Source organism: Paraphaeosphaeria sporulosa (assembly GCF_001642045.1).
Source record: "Paraphaeosphaeria sporulosa strain AP3s5-JAC2a unplaced genomic scaffold CC84scaffold_6, whole genome shotgun sequence".
Lineage (NCBI taxonomy): Eukaryota > Fungi > Ascomycota > Dothideomycetes > Pleosporales > Didymosphaeriaceae > Paraphaeosphaeria > Paraphaeosphaeria sporulosa.
The window spans coordinates 2186366-2203751 of NW_017253365.1; the positions used below are offsets into that span (position 1 = coordinate 2186366).

General features: G+C 52.2%; 8 protein-coding genes across 8 annotated transcripts; 3 read left to right on the forward strand and 5 right to left on the reverse strand.

The window, feature by feature from the left end:
* Window positions 1-18: 18 nt before the first annotated feature.
* CC84DRAFT_1093505 (uncharacterized protein) lies at window positions 19-660 on the reverse strand (the record flags this gene model as incomplete). The annotated part of the gene is made up of 1 exon (XM_018174517.1): window positions 19-660. One exon carries the CDS (start codon window positions 658-660, stop codon window positions 19-21), a length of 642 nt encoding a protein of 213 aa, XP_018035491.1.
* A 595-nt stretch (window positions 661-1255) lies between these two features.
* CC84DRAFT_827977 (uncharacterized protein) lies at window positions 1256-2692 on the forward strand. Its single transcript, XM_018187548.1, has 3 exons — window positions 1256-1762; window positions 1820-2281; window positions 2441-2692. The coding sequence occupies exons 1-3, from the start codon at window positions 1418-1420 to the stop codon at window positions 2498-2500; spliced, it is 867 nt and encodes a 288-aa protein (XP_018035492.1). The 5' UTR covers window positions 1256-1417; the 3' UTR covers window positions 2501-2692.
* Window positions 2693-4257: 1565 nt separating this feature from the next.
* On the reverse strand, window positions 4258-5646 carry CC84DRAFT_1148310 (uncharacterized protein). Its single transcript, XM_018176630.1, has 3 exons — window positions 5547-5646; window positions 5102-5497; window positions 4258-5056 (listed from the first exon to the last, which is right to left on the reverse strand). Exons 2-3 carry the CDS (start codon window positions 5400-5402, stop codon window positions 4353-4355), a joined length of 1005 nt encoding a protein of 334 aa, XP_018035493.1. The 5' UTR covers window positions 5403-5497; window positions 5547-5646; the 3' UTR covers window positions 4258-4352.
* Window positions 5647-6339: 693 nt separating this feature from the next.
* Window positions 6340-7540, forward strand: CC84DRAFT_827993 (urease accessory protein ureG). Its single transcript, XM_018187549.1, has 2 exons — window positions 6340-6607; window positions 6692-7540. The coding sequence occupies exons 1-2, from the start codon at window positions 6441-6443 to the stop codon at window positions 7308-7310; spliced, it is 786 nt and encodes a 261-aa protein (XP_018035494.1). The 5' UTR covers window positions 6340-6440; the 3' UTR covers window positions 7311-7540.
* Window positions 7326-8294, reverse strand: CC84DRAFT_1165459 (uncharacterized protein). The gene is made up of 3 exons (XM_018178717.1): window positions 8058-8294; window positions 7935-8004; window positions 7326-7885 (listed from the first exon to the last, which is right to left on the reverse strand). The coding sequence occupies exons 1-3, from the start codon at window positions 8102-8104 to the stop codon at window positions 7391-7393; spliced, it is 612 nt and encodes a 203-aa protein (XP_018035495.1). The 5' UTR covers window positions 8105-8294; the 3' UTR covers window positions 7326-7390.
* Window positions 8295-8427: 133 nt separating this feature from the next.
* CC84DRAFT_1148319 (uncharacterized protein) lies at window positions 8428-9554 on the forward strand. Its single transcript, XM_018176631.1, has 2 exons — window positions 8428-8555; window positions 8604-9554. Exons 1-2 carry the CDS (start codon window positions 8482-8484, stop codon window positions 9139-9141), a joined length of 612 nt encoding a protein of 203 aa, XP_018035496.1. The 5' UTR covers window positions 8428-8481; the 3' UTR covers window positions 9142-9554.
* A 747-nt stretch (window positions 9555-10301) lies between these two features.
* Window positions 10302-11177, reverse strand: CC84DRAFT_1177228 (uncharacterized protein; the record flags this gene model as incomplete). Its single annotated transcript, XM_018180275.1, has 1 exon — window positions 10302-11177. The coding sequence occupies one exon, from the start codon at window positions 11175-11177 to the stop codon at window positions 10302-10304; it is 876 nt and encodes a 291-aa protein (XP_018035497.1).
* Window positions 11178-11638: 461 nt separating this feature from the next.
* Window positions 11639-15697, reverse strand: CC84DRAFT_1247813 (P-loop containing nucleoside triphosphate hydrolase protein; the record flags this gene model as incomplete). Its single annotated transcript, XM_018184241.1, has 5 exons — window positions 11639-11976; window positions 12030-13062; window positions 13117-15093; window positions 15148-15381; window positions 15449-15697. 5 exons carry the CDS (start codon window positions 15695-15697, stop codon window positions 11639-11641), a joined length of 3831 nt encoding a protein of 1276 aa, XP_018035498.1.
* Window positions 15698-17386: the final 1689 nt, after the last annotated feature.

The window sequence follows — 17386 nt, forward strand, 5'->3', positions numbered from 1 at the left end:
ATCGTAACCTTGCTCGAGTCATAGCTTCTCTCTGCCCAAGCGAGTCCACAGCGAGTCGACCTTCACAAGTGGGGTTCCGTGATCGTCCTTCATAACGCCAGTGATGCTCATCTTGTTTCCCGTGTGCTCGACCAACGTACACTCCACGCCCACCACACCTGGACTAGGCACCGGCTTCATAAAATTGAAATTCAGCCGTGTAACCACAAATGCGCCTTTCATCCTCGACAGTAAAGTCTCCCCATCTTTCATCGGTGTGCCCCAGGTCTCATCCGCTTGCTGAACCCACGCGTGCGGACTTAGGCCTGCAGCCTTTGCCTGAGTAGCGAATACGATGTTGATGAGACTTTCGTCCATCATGCTCATGACTGCGCCTCCGTGACAGATGGTTTGATAGCCTGTGAGACCCTTTCCGTACTTGAATAGCGATATCGATCTGGTGACCGCGTGGGAGCCAGGCGCGGGCTTCTGCGACAGCTCCAACCAATGCTGGATGCAGTCGTCGCGTCGCAAAGCCATGGAACCGAAGTTGTTGTGCGCTACATCGGTTGCGCCAGGCTGCAAAGGTCGGCGATGCGGATACACGTGCCAATTCGGGTCGTCGAGGAAGGGTGTCGCCCATTGAACGGATCTGAAAGCCTCACGGAACTCGTCGCTCATACCCATCGCGGGGGTGGCTCGTGGAAGAAGTGCTTGTCGGATACATTTTCGTGCTCTTATATGTTCCTTCCAATGCAAGGCTGAGTGCCTATGGGCGCTGCACGACTATGAACAGCCACATTGATCTGGTGGTGGGTGTCAAAGCGATCTTATTTGCGGGCGTGCCCGCTCTCTTGGCAGCCTCACAGTACGTGTCTGCTTCGAGAAACCCTCCCGCGACGTGGTTGTTTACCGCAACATGGACCCCAATATTATCTGCATATGTGCGGCACTGTAGCTGGCCCCAAGTCTTTTTGTTTACAAGCGCCAATGCAACCTCCATTGGTCGTCGTGCGCATGTGCACGCTTTCTGATGCGTGTCCGGCAGCGGGTGAACATTGGGTGCAGTTTGCCGCTCAACACATCACCATGGCAAACCGATCTCCCCCCAGCGCCCTGCTGCCTGACAAACTTCAGGCAATGGCCCAGTCGCACGCCCGCACTTCCAGGCTTCTACGCGCGAAAGCACGTGGTAGCGTGGTCGTTGCCTGGCTGCCCCGGGCTCCTTTCGTTTAGTAGATGAGCTGACGTGCGGCGAGACAGCCCAGGCAGGTCCCCTCAAACACGTACAAAAGCCCGCAACAGCGCTCACTGCTCCAAACCATCTCTCCCCATCTTCTTCCACTCCAATTGACCGTACTCTGTACGTCTGCATTTCTCCGTGTGATTTGTTCTTCTCACTTGTTCGATTCCTGTTTCATCCACACATAGTCGCAAAATGGCCCCCAAAAAGGCTGCGCCTTCCATCTCCGTCCGCCCTGACGCCCTCAGCGACGAAAAATGCATCATCACCGGCGAGATCGATGGCTTCAAGCGCAAGGAGGCTGAGCAGATCCTCATCAATGCGGGTGCGACGATCGAGAAGAGCTTGAACAAGAAGGTCACGCTTGTTGTCCTCGGTGCAGATGCCGGCCCCCAGAAGCTGGAGAAGATTGAAAAGCTCGGGATCGAGACAAAAGACTGGGATGAGCTGATTGAGGAGATCAAGGGCGATGGGGGTGCTGCTCCGGCTGACGATGATGAGGAAGATGACGAGGACGAGGAAGTAGATGAGCCTGAGGAGGTGAGACAGCAGCTAGGACGACGCTGAAGTTGAATTCGAATGTTGACTCTTGCATAGCCCAAGCCCAAGAAGAAGGCCGCTCCCAAAGAGAAAGCCGCGCCCAAACCCAAAGCCAACACAAAGGCCAAGGCCGACCCGGCACCAGCAGCCAAACCCGCAGCTAGCGGCTCTGGCGACGACTTTCTTTCTGCAAAACACGTGATCATCACTGGGACCATCACAGGACACGATCGCAAGGACGCCCAGGCGATTCTGGAGAAGGAGGGCGCCATCTTCGAGAAGTCACTCAACAAGAAAGTCGAGCTTGTTGTCCTCGGCCAGAACCCAGGCCCGGACAAGCTTGCGAAGATCAAGGAGCTCGGTGCCGAGACCATCGAGTGGAAAGAGGTCGCCGAGAAGCTCGGTCTTGAGCTTGCCCCTGAGAAGAAAGTCGCCAATGTCGAGGCGGGCGATGCACCGGATTCCATTGACGGAAAGACGCTGCTCATCACTGGTGAAATCGACGGCTTCACCCGCAGCGCAGCGCAGAAGATTCTCGAGGGTGTTGGAGCGAAGTTCGCGAAGACGTTGAACAAGTCTGTCGAGCTTGTTGTCCTGGGAGCCAACGCGGGTCCCGACAAACTGAACAAGATTGCGGACCAGGGCATCCCTACTGTCGAGTGGACTGACCTCGTCGAGAAGCTGGGCATCGATGCGGAGGCTAGCGAGCCGCCGAAGAAGAAAGCGAAGAAGAACTAGGTGTCTTGTCGGAGCTTGTCCGCAGTGTAATTATGTTACGGAATTCGCTTGAGTGTCGTTGCTTATGATCCATCCTGAAGCTGGCTTCCTAGCTTTTCTCGACATGATTCTTCGCGGAAACAATATACCCCTTTGAACTGGTACCTGCGCATATTCTCTGCTGTGCTCCTTCTCCGTACATCTACACTTGAGGCGTCACTATTTATCGAACGCGGATGACTTGCATATACCACAAATACTCTCAGGCCTCACCGATCATTGATCGGAGAGAACCTGATATACCTCCATCTGACCTTGATCATTAAATTCTCTCTGGCGTTAGATGCCTACTATAGCGGCGCATACAAACTCAGAAGCACCACTGCGTCTTTATCTCCCTGTATCATCGAATCGTATCGAGAAAATCGCTGAGGCCCTATGCATTGTACAGTGGATTTCTATCCAATCAAGATGCTGTGGTATGATAGCAACGTCACCCTCGAAGGCGGGGGATGAAGAGAATGGTTTCTCGAGGCTTTTGCCCGTCATCAAGTGTGATTAGGTACTTGAGGCTACGTCTGTCAGCCAGATCCCGTCTGTCGAAGTTTTCACATGTTGACTTCGTGTGTCGCTCCTCGAGCGCGTATATCGCACTCAACCCCCGCTGGGCACAGAACACATGATGTTAAACCGCAACTCTTCGATTTTTGGGAACCTATCTCCTGTCAGCGTATCTTTGTTTGTCAGCACCCCCGTGCCGTTGTGTAAACGGGCTTGGGCTGTGCAGGAAAGAGTTTTGTCCATCGCAGCTTAGAGCTTCAAGGCGAAAAACTTAGATCCATGGACGATTAAAAGCGATCCTGGTAACCTCTCCATTGCCTCATGCTGTGTCTTCCCACCCCTTCGACTGCAAAAATGAACGAATCTTGGGCTGAGCAACTTAAATTGGTCATTGCAAATAGCGACACAACAGATGTCATATCCTTTATGGGCTACAATGGCTTTCCTCCCACGCAGATGAAACTTGCGTTGCTCTGTCATACCTCTAGCGCACCCTATCCTAATGTTTGTAAAGCCTATGGACTAGTCTTATCCCAGTCATCGAGTGGAAGCAGGTTTTCAAGAGAATAGGATTGCGCACCCTACTTACAGAAGGGGATGCCTGCAACGTCTTTGCTCTATTTGAAGAAGAACAGTTCTACTGTATGATTTGGCAGCGTTTTTATATTTGCGTGTACATACAGGTTAATTGTCTCTGTGGATCCCTGCTGATGTGCGTGCGACCAAGACCTCGACGTGTGAAATTGCCATTACGTTTTATATTCGTGCCTTCACGAGTTCTTTCACATACGACCATAGGACACTGAAAACTAGGCTTCCCGTCCGCTCAGCCATATATAAGCAGTGTACCGGCGGATCAGTACTCGAGTCGGTGACGATCGGGGAATCCCCGCTGTTGTATGTTTTTGCTTTTGCTATGTGGAAGGTGGCGGTGTGGTGGTGGAGACTGTGGGGATCCACGGGCCGGAAGCGGCTCTGAGCGCTGCACTATCACCCGATTTTTTCCCTATGTTGATGGAGGTTAGCGCGATGCAAGTCACTCTAAAACAAAGATACAAAGAAGCTGGTCGGAGCTTTAACTGGCTGGCCGTCGGTGTTGTGTGTGCTGCGTGCTCTAGAAAGTGTAGATGGTTTTAGGGCAGGGGATCTCGGATGGCCAGATGACCCAGATATTCTCGAGGCACATCGCTAACCCTATTGCTATACATTGTGAATCATTGCTATTGCTAAACGTGCAAAGGCTTCGCCACAAAGCGAGCAGGAGGTTATTAATACATTATCATTGAAATACTGAACACCGCGCAAACAGCACTCATAACCTCAGCATCTCCTTGCCAATTGACATCCTCTTCGTCCTCGTCCTTTCTCGCTCGAGACAATTCTTCAGACACTGCTCAACGAGCCTCGGGTCGCTCTCGAGGAACCGCGCATCCAAGCTGAACCTCGCGCTATATCGCTTCAGGCAGCTCTTCTCACTGCCAAGCTCCTTTTGGAACACGTGATCCAGAAACGCATACGAGTCGTCAAAGGTCTTGTAGCAGCTGGTACACGCGAACGTTGCTCGCTCGTCGTGTCTCTGGGTCTGCGACAGTGCATGCGACGCGAAGAGTATGCAGCGGTATTGCGGCAGGCCCGAGTGCGCGGCGACAGAGACGATCGCGTGACAGTGGGGACACGACTCGCGGTCATCGTAGCGATCCCGAAGATTCAATTTTCGTGTGTGATGTTTGGTGCTATTGCTGGTCTGTTGCTCGGTCTGGAGCTGTAGGGCAAAAGGGCAGAATGTGACCGAGAAACGCGGAGGCGGCAGGAACGGCTCTATTCTACGCGTCGAGAGACGCGTCATTTGATCTTGGAGCGCGTCGAAGCAGGCGCGACGGACCCCTCTTGCCGCGCGAAGAATCTCGTCATACGGTATCGGGCACAGCCAGCGAGAGGAAGTCGCATCCAACAGAGGCACGCAGACTTCTTGCTGAAGGCGGAGAAGCTGTGCGGACAGAGTGGTATGGCAGGTTGCTTCACGAGTTAGTGGTATTCACAGCATGAGCAAGCAGTGCTTACCATCTCCTTTGTCGAACTTCTGACCAAATTTGCGCTGGCCGTCCTGGATGGCCCTCTGGACTCGGCTTCCCAAGCGTAACGATCGATCCAGGGGATCCTCTTTACTACTCCCAGAAATGCACTCCCAGGTCGATCGTTTTCGCTGGTTCTTCGTCATCCATCGCTCGTATGCCTCGTGCGCATGCTGGAACTCGCGATCAACGTCCCATAGCAAGAACGAGCTCCACGTGTCTTCCGACGAGGACTCGTTGCTTGTGGATCTGGAGCTTGCGAAACTAAAGCTAACAGTGTTCCTTGACATTGTTGAGTGTGAGTGGCCGAAGTAACAGCGCTGATAGTCCGATGCGAGCGGTCTGTCTGCTTCGTATTGTCAAACTTATCGAAAGTATGTAATCCTGAATCGATAAAACTAGTGCGCAGCGAGTAATGGGTAGAAGGGACAACTATCGTCAGATCTGGGCCTGAGGCATAAGTATTATGGACACTGCACCTCAAGAATTGAGGGAAAGTACAGTGACTTCACAGTCGCAGCTCCGGTACTTGCAAGCAAGTGCCGGGTAAATCACTCGTTCTTCTGGGGTCCGCAACCGTCCCGAATGGAGGTGAAGCTGCAAAAAACTTGGCCTAGGCGAGTCGCGGCTGATCCGCGCTGGGATGAGTTGGCAGTCCGATTTCGTCACGGTGCTGCAGGTACGGCGCAATTGCAGCAAGCTTGATTCACCGGAGGATAGCTACCGAGCCGTATGAGGCCATCTTCGCGTAGTATAACGGGTTGCGGCCTAGGTGTGGCAGAAGCGGTGGGCACTATCCTCGCGATCGCGATTGCTTCAAGGTCGAGGACCACCTCAACACAGCTTTCCACGGATATAACAGGCAGGGGTTGTGGAGGTCACGGGCAACGGTTCTATAGGTGAGCACGCGCATAAAACGACAATCCCTGTTATGAAGTAAGGAGTGTGGGGAGGAAAGACGGAGAAGAGACATCCGGAATCTGGCCCATGCTCGTCTCGCGCTTTTGCGCCATCGTTTTGACGCCTGGTGTTCTCGGATCACTTCGGCGTGACAGTCTATGGGAGTCAAAACTTCGATGGTTCTACCACAATGGCCAATCCATTCGAATGTCGCGTGCGTGGTCATGCACGACGTGTGAGGAAACCCCCCACGTCAAGCCGCGGTCCATGCGGCCCACGCCCCGCACCATCCCACCTTCAGGGTCGAACTTCTGCGCAACGTCCAACCCAGTATCAGGGTGAGAAATTGAGGAGCCTCCGACTTGCAACTTTGTAGACCCTATATGAACAGCTGTTGAGCTTCTCTTGTCTTTTCCACCCCATATATCATGTCCCACGCGCACTCGCATGATGGCGCGTCCCACTCGCACGGTGCCCCAGACCACGGCCACACCCACGAGATACTCGACGGACCAGGAAGCTTCCTCGGGCGCGAGATGCCCATAATAGAAGGACGTGACTGGCAGGACAGATCCTTTACCATCGGCATTGGAGGGTACGCTTCCCACCCTCGCATTCCCCTGGTCCATCTACAGCCATGATGTACCTCAAAACACGCAAGCAAACTGACACCCAAAAGCCCCGTAGGGTCCGGCAAAACCGCCCTCATGCTGGCTCTCTGCAAAGCCCTCCGTACACGCTTCTCCATCGCCGCCGTCACAAACGACATTTTCACGCGCGAAGACTGCGAGTTCCTCACCAAGAACAACGCCCTCCCCGCCGAGCGCATAGTCGCCGTCGAAACCGGCGGTTGCCCCCACGCCGCTGTCCGCGAAGACATCTCTACCAACCTGCTCACACTTACGCAACTGCACCACAAGTTCGACACCGACCTGCTGCTGATTGAGTCTGGCGGGGACAACCTCGCAGCGAACTACTCGCGCGAGCTGGCGGACTTTATCATTTATGTGATTGATGTGTCGGGCGGCGACAAGATCCCGCGCAAGGGCGGGCCGGGCATCACGCAGAGCGATCTCCTGATCGTGAACAAGTGCGACCTGGCAGAAGCTGTGGGCGCAGATCTAGGCGTTATGGAGCGGGACAGTAGGAGGATGCGGGAGGGTGGGCCGACCATTTTTGCGGTGATTAAAAAGGAAGAGGGGCTGATGAACATTGTGGATCTGATTCTGAGCGCGTGGAAGGCAAGCGGGGCGAGCCAGGCGCGCAAGGAACGCTTCACACCCGTCGTCATGGAGTAGATATGGTAAAGCAGGAACGTGCATATGGGTCGCCGAGACTCCGTATGTCAATACAATAATGTACATCGTAGCGGCCTAAACTATTTTGCCACTGGATACAAATGCCCCTCCGCATCGTACTTCGCCTTGAAAAAGGTATAACTCAACGTCACCGTCTCAATACCCTTCATATTTATATCGCTCGCGAACTCCGGATCAATGTAGAAGAACACAGGCATATCTACCGTCTCGCCCGCATTCAGCCGTTGCTCCTCGAAGCAGAAGCACTGGATCTTGGAAAAGTACGGCGCCACCTGGCCCGGCGTAACGCTGTACGTCGCCACGCCGATGATGTCCTCCTTGGACGTGTTCGTCGCGGTGTAGAATGCCAGCGCGGTCTCGCCGGGCAGCACGCGCACTTCGCGCTGCTGGGGCACGAACTTCCAGGGCAGCACGTCTGAGGTGGAGCCGTGGAAGGTGATGCGGATGCGGGGGTGGTCTTCGACGGGGCGGAGGCGCTCCGAGGGGTCGCGCGAGTCGTCGCCGTGGGCGGCGGACTTTATGGGCTGCCCGCCCCAGCCGGTGGTTTGGCAGATCTGGAACATATTAGAAGAGGGGTTCTGGATGTAAGGAGAAGCTAAGTACCATTTTATACATCGGGACTGAGCCGTAAGACAGGGCAACGGTGCCAAGGATTATACTGAAGACATAGTTCCTGCGGCGATATGAGCCTCATTGTCATTGACGTGCCGTACGAGCGCCGCATACATGGTAGTCCTATTGTTCATTTTGTACTGCTGGCGCACCTCGTCCATGGACGGCGCCGCAGGTCTCGTTGTCTCTCTAGTCGTGTTCAGACATCTTCGCGGTCGCACGATGTTAACATTGGTAGGTCGAGGGACGCGAGACAACCCGCGAGAGCACGCGGAACAGGTCCAAGACTCTAATAAGCGTGGCGCGTGCCGTATGGAGGATGGGAACGACATTGTGGGGTCGGCAATGGGGAGCAATGGCCGTGGCGCGTTCACTCTGAGCTTTCTGCGAGAGTCGGGCTTATCGAGCGCTGATTGGACAGCGAGCGGAGGAGGCGCCCCAGCTTCTGGGATTTTAGCGGCGCGCTTTTCACATCGAGTCGTCACTTGCGCATTCTTAGGATTCATACTCACAACAACTTTGTTCAGACCCTGGAAACATGGCAGATAGCACATGCGGTGTCTGCAACAGCGCGCCTAAGAAATACAAGTGTCCCACTTGCGCACTTCCATAGTAAGGCGTATCTTCCTCCTCTTTTGCACGCCCTCTAACATGCCTCAGCTGCTCGATTCCCTGCTTCAGAGAGCACAAACAGACACATCCCGAGGGCGCTTCAGCAGCGCCCGCACCGCAACCAGTCGTTGAAGTCGAACTCCCATCCGCGACTCCAGAAACTATCCCTACCTACATCCGGACAAAGAGAGACTTCTCCCGCCTCGCGACGGACACGCATTTCCAAACTCTCCTCAAATCAAATCCGACCCTGCTATCCACACTTCAGCGGGTGTATGCTGCGACAATCAAGCCGGAGGACGGAGACGCGCCCCAGAGGAGAGGCATGAGGGGTCGTGGGGGGTCTAGAGGGAGAGGTGGCAGAGGACGAGGAAGAGGGAGAGGCGGATGGGGTGGTGGTGATGGCACGCCGAGGTGGACGCAGAAGCAGGGGGATAACGATGCGTTGACGATATTGAAAAGCTTGCGCGAGGGAAACACGACCGAGGGGACGAGCGGTATGGGAGAGTTCGTGCGGCTGGTGGAAGAGATGTACGGCGATGCGAAACAGACAGAGGGCGAGGGAGACGCGATGGACACATTGTAACGAATTATGATACCCAAGGATGAATAAGATACTCAAGATTACCGGAAAGACTGCAATGGACGTTCAGAAGTGTCTTGAACATTCCCAGATTACCGCAATGTCCAGGTTGCGCCAACCAAAGCGTTCTCGTCGAACCAGAAGGTCTCACAGGATTAGAGTGGCCGCATTCTTCGCCTAAAGGGCGAATGCATCCTATTCCCCGTGACGATCGTTCTATAAAGAGAGATAAAAGGATGGACAAAGCTCTTCATAAAATTGCCGGGAATTGGGTAACATCAAGCAGCTGATGCAGCTGTTGGAGACTATTTCCAGATCCTGAGAAGAACGTGCCAGAAGATCCTCAAGTTACGTCAGGATCAGGTGTCCGTAAGATGTCGCTGCTGACATACCTCTACGCTTGCCCAGTCACATTGAAGACCGTTATGCTTGTACTTGTTCAAATTTGTATTGACGGCGAACTTGGGATCCAGATGGACCGTGCATTGGTCCCAAGAGCAGGGAGTGTCATATATATAGGGCGTCGCGGGAACTGGATCAGAGAATTTGTTTTTGCCTGCCACCTGCTTGATGTGTTGCCAGTACCACCGTAACCTGTTTTGCAGTGGGCTTGGCGCAATGGCTGGGTGTGAATGATAGATTGGCATGTCCACTTCGTGAAACATCTTGATGAGCATTCCAACGGCGGCAGAAGCGCATTGGTGTGTTTTCCTGCCCGGATACACGTCTTCATTGAGGGCAACGTTGAGGACACCAATGCAGGCATCATGAACATCATTGAGCATAGATGTACGCGTCTTGCTAATCTTCTCTTCAGTGCCGATTCGTTAGCGCTCGTTCGCAAAACAGACATTACAGTGGTCAGCAGCTTACCTAAGACAACAGGCAAATTTGCGTGGAGAGTCACCTTCTTGCCATCTTTGTTGTAGTAGAGCGACTGTTGGCTGGTATCGTTGGAACTCTGGAGGTTCATAGCAAGAGAATAGACCAGGTACTCGTATTCGTCATCAAGCCTGAGGTAATGAGCGATAAGAACCCAATTCTGGATATTGGCAGCAAGATACGTGAGATAATTTCAACGGAAATTCCCCCCGAGCGTCCTTTTACAACTGAATAATACTGACAAAACACTGACCTCTGCCTCTGAACCACGGTTTCACCTGTCATATAGGAAGTGCCGGACCACCAATGATTCCAGCAAGGACAAGTACAGCTCTCCCAGGCATCGACATAGCACGGGCTGCGCTCGATGAGGAAGGCTCCTCAATTCTAGTTGGCGTCGGTTGAGCTCGCAACGCTGCTACGCTTGACATGCTGCTCACCAATGCAGCATCCGGCTTCACCGTGCAAGGATTACCACTTGAAACCACCCTAGCCTTCTCACACAGATCCGTGCTATTGACATTGATCTCCCGCATGCCTCCAAATTGCGCACAATTGCCTGTCACATTGCCAAGCTCTCGAGGGTTCGGGTATGTCGTGCTGTCACCCTGCCAATAGCCTCCCGAGCTTCGTGTGTGGTGCATGGTAAAGAACATGTCTCCTTTGAGATCACCATGCAAGTAAACACAGGTCTCGTCCTCCCGCGCATACCCGAACGCAGACCATCTAAGATACCATCGCAGCGAGTATAGAAATTCCTCTCCAGGCCAATTTGAGGGGACAGAATTCGTGTTCCAATTCGTCGTGTTTGTCGAGTTTACCATAAAATATGGGGATCCATCAGGATTGAAGAAGTCAGGGACATTATGCGTTTCTAGGCCAGAGTATCCTGGGTCTTCTATCCATATTCCGCCCAAAATCCAGTCATCTTCGGTCCCGTAAGGCATGATGGCCCACTGAAAATAAACGTTGCCCAGAGCAAGGGTCGCATTCATGTTTTGGAAGGCGAACACGACTGGCAGATATTCTGTGTAATTGTATGTAGTATTGGCCCGTGGGAAGACATCGATTTCGAGCGATGGACGGCCTTCTACCGGTGTAGGCATTGTTGCATTGAAGATTGTGCTTGCAGCTGTCGTAGTCGTCGTCTGACCCATCGCAAATGTGCTGAATGCAAACCACGCACTGAAAAAGGGTAAATATCGCGCCATAGTCAAGCCAAAATCTTAAAAAGGAGTAATCGGGACCAATTGTAGTATTCGTGATGATTATGTTTAGATAAACGCACGACTCCTTTTACCGGCAATGATGTTCCGAAGGATGGACGCATATACCTAGGCACTCTCTTGACAGGTTTGGGTGTATAGTCGCACGCTAAATTCTTCTGTCCTTCTCTAACGTGGTAAAATATCATAGAGAGGCCCAATCACCGCTAATTATACCTATCACGCTACGCGCCTAAACCTCGTAAGAGGGTGTAATTGGAGAACCCCACCAATTCAATATTCTTGACGAAGAACTTGAGGTTCGCTTTAGTAGCGTCACCAACAATCCTTACCAGAAAGCTTACTTTTAGTCGACGTGTAAGACGTAAATGACATCCAACTGATCAACTAATCTATGTCTGTAGCAGATTTTGCAGATGAACGAGCTCGGAATATCGCCCCTGTCTTGCCATCAGCTCTCTGTGAGTACCCTTTTGAATCACACGCCCACTGTCCAACACGAATATGATGTCTGCTCGCTGAATGCTGGATAGTCTGTGAGCAACGGCAATGGTCGTGCGACCCTGGGCAGCCACGTCCAAGGCGGCCTGGACGACTTGTTCTGATTCAGAATCCAACGCGCTGCTACTTTCATCCAAGAGAAGTATCCTTGGATTGCGAATGAGCGCTCGGGCAATACAGACTCTTTGTTTCTGCCCACCAGAGAGCATAGATCCCTTCACTCTAACATCTGCGCGGTATTAGCCAACACCGCTTCGGTTGGGCGTCAGGGAAGTAGCTTACCTGTGTTGAAGCCATCTGGAAGTGATTGAATGAAATCGAGAATGTTCGCGTCTTTGCAAGCTTGCATGAAGGCCTCGTCCGAGATGGTCTCCTCATCTTTCGTGCCCATCATGATGTTGTCCCGAATCGTACCTTGATACAACGTCGGCTCCTGCGCCACTAACGCAAAGTGCCGGCGGTATGTAGCGACATTGAGCGTTGACACATTAATTCCATCCAGATAAACGGCGCCACGTGTCGGGTCGTAGAACCTTTCCAGGAGCGAGATTGCTGTCGACTTTCCCGATCCCGATGCTCCGACAAGTGCTGCGTATTGCCCAGATTTGATGTGAATGTTAAGGCCCCGAAGAGCAAGTTGCGACCGAACTGGATACTCGAAGTAGACATCGCGGAATTCAATGTCACCTTTGGTGCTTTTCAGATATTGACCTTCCATCGAAGAGCTGTCAATAATCGGTTGGCGATCAAGCAAGGTCTTCATATCGGTAGCAGCTTGCTTGCCCTTGCCCAAATCAGGCGCAAAGCTAAATATAATCCCAGCAGACTGTGCACCAAATACCGTGGCGGAAAAGCACACGAAGAATTGGAAAATTGAGTACTCGTGTTGAGCGATGAGCTGGCCGCCATACCAGAAGGCAAGGGCATTGACCGCAAATCCAAGGCTTTGAGATGCCGCGTAGAGTGCGCTGGACTGCAAGATCGATGTAAGAGAGCGTATACCCTGCTCATGCAACTGTTGGCGATAATTGCAAAGAACGTCATCCTCTCTCGTCAAAGATGCCACGGTGCGAATAGCGGAAGTGCTTTCGCATGCATAAGATGCGGAGCCTTCGTAAGATTGTTTTGATAGAGCCTGGAACCGAGCCAGCACCCAGACGCGGCAGAAACCGCACCCAAGAACAACTGGAACTGTAGAGATGCATACCAAAGCCAGCTTCCAGCCGATCGCCAATGCGATTATGAAACCGGAAAAAAGAGTGACTATAGCGGAAAGGATCGTACTGAGCGTGGACCCCGAAATTCCAGCCAAGTTCTATTTGCGGATGTTAGTGAGTGTTCTCATTGACATGACAGGAGCAGGGCATACATTGGCTGTGGTACTAAGAAAAGACGTCAAAGCGCCTGCTGAGTTCTCAGCCCTATCAAAGAACGCGGTATCTTGTCTTAATATCGCCCGAAAACAAGCATTTCGGGCTCTGCGAACCAATTTTTCGCTACACCATGCTACGACATATGCCTGTACTAAGTATGCAAACAGCTGCGCGATAGCAAGCAAGAAAAACATCCACGACCAGAAGGCGACCTGAGACTTTGCGTTGTCGTCCTGCGGTAGAGCGAGGGAAGCTATGGATTTAGCAAACAGGACTGATTGAGCAGGGATCGCTCCGCCCGTTGCAAATGCACAGAGTATGCCGGCGAGACCATAGGGCCAGTCAGGTATGTTGAATGATGCCACTGTAGTAATCAGGCGCCAGAGTGGGTATTGCTGTGCTTCTGGCCCTGTGGTGCTGGTGAGAGATGCTGCTTCGGTTTGTGTAGCTCTCTTTTCCTCTTCAGTGTTCCCACTCAATCGCACCTTTTCATTTGGATTCGAAGGATCAGTAACTGGAAACAAATCAGAGCATGTTGATATGTTATGGTCTACAATTCCCTGGGCTTCGACAAGCGTATGATAGACTCCCTTTGCTTCGAGTAGGGCATTATGGGTGCCTTGCTCGACAATCTTTCCATGAGACATGACAATAATGTTGTGGGCATGTTTGATAGTGCTCAATCGGTGTGCAATAACAATCGTGGTCCGGCCGTGAGAGGCACGGTCTAGTGCAGCTTGAACTATACCTTCACTTTTTGTATCCAAAGCGGAAGTCGCTTCGTCTAGCAGCAATATCTTGGGGTCCCCGATGATTGCTCGTGCTATAGCTATCCGTTGTTTCTGACCGCCTGATAACAGAAGACCGCGTATGCCGACATTGGTCTGATATCCTTGGCTAAGGTCACAGATAAAATCATGAGCATGGGCCGTTTTAGCCGCTTCGGTGATAAGCGCCAATACCTGTTCGTCATCGTCTGGTAAGTGCTCGTATTTGGTACCGATGAGACCGTGTCGAATATTGTGTGCGATTGTCGTAGCGAATAGGACTGGCTCTTGTGAAACAATGCTAACTTGCTGACGAAGCCATTGTAGACTAAGCTCCTCAATTTTGACTCCATCGAGCAGAATGTCCCCTTCCAATGGCTCGTAGAAGCGCTCAAGAAGGCCCACTATGGAGCTTTTGCCGGAACCCGATACTCCTACGAGGGCTGTTGTTTCGTTGGGTCGTGCATTGAAGCTCACCGAGTCCAGAGTAACAACGTGTGGCCTCGAGGGATAGATAAGCTTGATTTGACGAAATTCAACCAGGCCTTTGAGCTCGGAGCGGTCAATTCTATGCCCTTTCTTGTCGTTGGGATCAAGGGGGGAAGGGCGGTCGATTGTCGAGAAAATTTTTGAGGCCACTGCGATCGCAGTCGCGAATGCTTGCATATTTGGCGCCACGCCACCTAATGCAAATGCGCCCATGATTATGGCCAGCAGGATTGTGAGAACATCACTCAGAGAGCAATCTCCGCTTGCAACGTATTTACTGCCCAACCAGAAAGCTAGTGCGTAAGACAGATAGATGTAACACATCATGAATCCGACCGTAGCGGTGGTCGTCGCTTTCGCTCGGAATGCAGGAGTTTCAGCATCGGCCAAGTGTTTGTCGTACGCTTTGACAAGCCTGTCCTGCGTACCAGCTGCAATGGTATTTCTAATCGAGCTTATCGTCTCTTCGACAATCGATCCACCCTGGGCGTAAGACGCAAGAGAGAGGCTTGACCATCCAATAGATAGACGACCTAGTACTCCTCCCGTAAGGACAATAGCCACAATGGTCGAAGTCAGGATAAGCGCCAGTTTCCAATAGCGAATGTAGGAAATGATGTAGGCTGTGATGAAGGTTGCGAAGCCTTGAAGGGTCAATGCCAGCTTTCCTGAAATTCCGTCTTGGAATAAATTGGTATCTGCCGTGATTCGCGTTGTCTAGAGAAGGTTCAGTGCTCCAAACATTTCGTGGTCTTTCGCGAATCGACTTACAATTTCGCCAGCTCCAAGAAGATCGAAATAAGCAATATTTTGTCGGAGGAGACCTGCGAGATAGTTTACTCGGACTTTGGCGGCGATGTGTTCGCCGACATAGTTGAAGCCGACCGTGGCAATGTAAATCGTGGCAAACTGGCCAATAGCGAGGTAGACAAAATACAGCGTCAACCGATTTACCTCATGCATGAATTGTGAGCCCGAGAGAGTGCCTAGAAAGAATCCTTGGAACTTCCCACGTTTTTAGTAAGTTTCGTATGAGCTTCGGCTGTAGAATTTGCGAGGTTACGCAACTTACGGTACCGGCGAGGGAGCCGTAGATGATGGTCATCAAAGGCAAACTTGCACCTGCTGCAATAGCACTGAACCCACTGACAGCGAGAAAGCAAATGTCGTAATTCGTTGCATAGCGAAAAAGACTTTTGTATCTGACGACTGTTGTTGTGCTATGGACCTGGCGGGAGAGAATGGCCGCTGCGGCGTTGGACAGATGAGTGAAAGCCTGTTTGCTGGAGGCAGTCTCAATATCGTGGCTTTCTTCTGTCATGACTGGTCAATTCAGCGATTTGGTGAGAGAGTGTAGCGTTTTGATGAGAGAGTAGTCAGGTACTCCTACGGGGCATCCTCGAGTGGTAACACCAAATGGGCTGTTGCCTGGCTCACGCAAACACCAGCCAAGACAATGGTGTAACTGTATCTCCTAACCACGCCGTATAACTGCGCCACTTGGCAGCTTGGCAGTATGGTGTCGTTCAGTGCGATGGAATGGGCGCACCGTGAACAGGGCCGAGTCTGTATCCCGAAACGTCCTTTGAAGGGATCCGACGACGACTACCTAAATTTACACGCCGCAATAAAGTTAGGGAAGTGCTGGAGTGCTTGTGATCAGGCGTTTGGAATACTTGATAAATTACGCGCTGAGACAGTATCGATAGTATTGTGGGGTACTTTTCATCAACTAGGAGACCATTGCAAACTGATTTTCAGAACCGGGATTTGGTCATGGGGTTTACGGAGTTGTCTGGTACGCATCGGCCAGGTTCCCACGTGGGCTGCTTCCACGCGAAGTGCTGAGCGTCCGCTGCGCAATTATCCGTAACATTGCCAATGTGCCCACAATTATCCGTAACACTGCCAGATACTTGAAGTTCAGGAAAGACTCAGACCTCAAAATGCATTTAATTGTAGGCCATCAACGACCCTTTGTGCCATTTTCCTTGACTTGGTGTCAACTCGTAAGTTCATTCATCATTTCCGATATCCTCCAAACAAAGCTATAAGTTCTCAAATGATGTAAACTTGCAAACCTGTGCGTAGTCAGCTTTATTGAAAAATGTGCTCAGCGATTATGGCTTATATTCACATCTTGTGGAGTTGACAACATATCAGCGGCCATATTGTGCGGCGTTGGAGGCCTGATTAGCGCCGTGTGACTTTCGGCCGGATGTTCACCGCCATGCCGTGTTGCGTAGAGGGATCCTTACCCTTCCTCGGGGTAGCCATGGTTGAAGATGAGCCTGCGAAAGGTCTACCGTTCTCATCGACGAAGAAGTCATCGTCCGAATCCGGGTAGGTATCCTCGCCGCGCATACCGGCAGCCTCCAAAGCAATGCTGTTGGCTGTCGTAGCACCATTCTTGAACGTATGAGCCATGGAAGTTGCGCGTTCCATGGGAAACATAGAAGTCGGTGGCATGGCTCGGGCTTGTAGCTGTTCGCCTTCCTTGGGACGAGTAGCCTGGGGAGTTGGCGGATTCTGGAAGGATCCTCCCATTGGAGAAACACTAGCAATTGTGCCGTACTGGCAAGAGCTGAATCCGTTGTTGACGCCAACACCGGTCCACAAGGGCAAGGAAGAACTAGTATTGGTAGGCGGTACGCCCCATTCCCGGAGGACCTTCCTGGTTTCACCTCGAGGGGTGTTGTACTAGAGCTCGCGGTTGGGATCGACATGGAAGGGAAGCTCGAACAATCCGCACGGTTGTCCTTTCTCTATCAACGCAAACCCGTCAACTTCGTGCGTGACGCGCAGTTTGGGCTTCCGCTCGAGCTTCGCGGCCGGATGTGCATTCTCGATGGTAACGTTGAAGCCGGTATCCGCCTTGAACACCTTGGTTTTGGGGTTCCCCAGAAACTCAGTCGAGGGATCGCGATGCTCTATAGCCGTCCACTCATCGTCATAGATTTGCATGCCGTCGTCTGCGGGTTGGTCCGTCGCGCCACGATCTGCCTCCTTC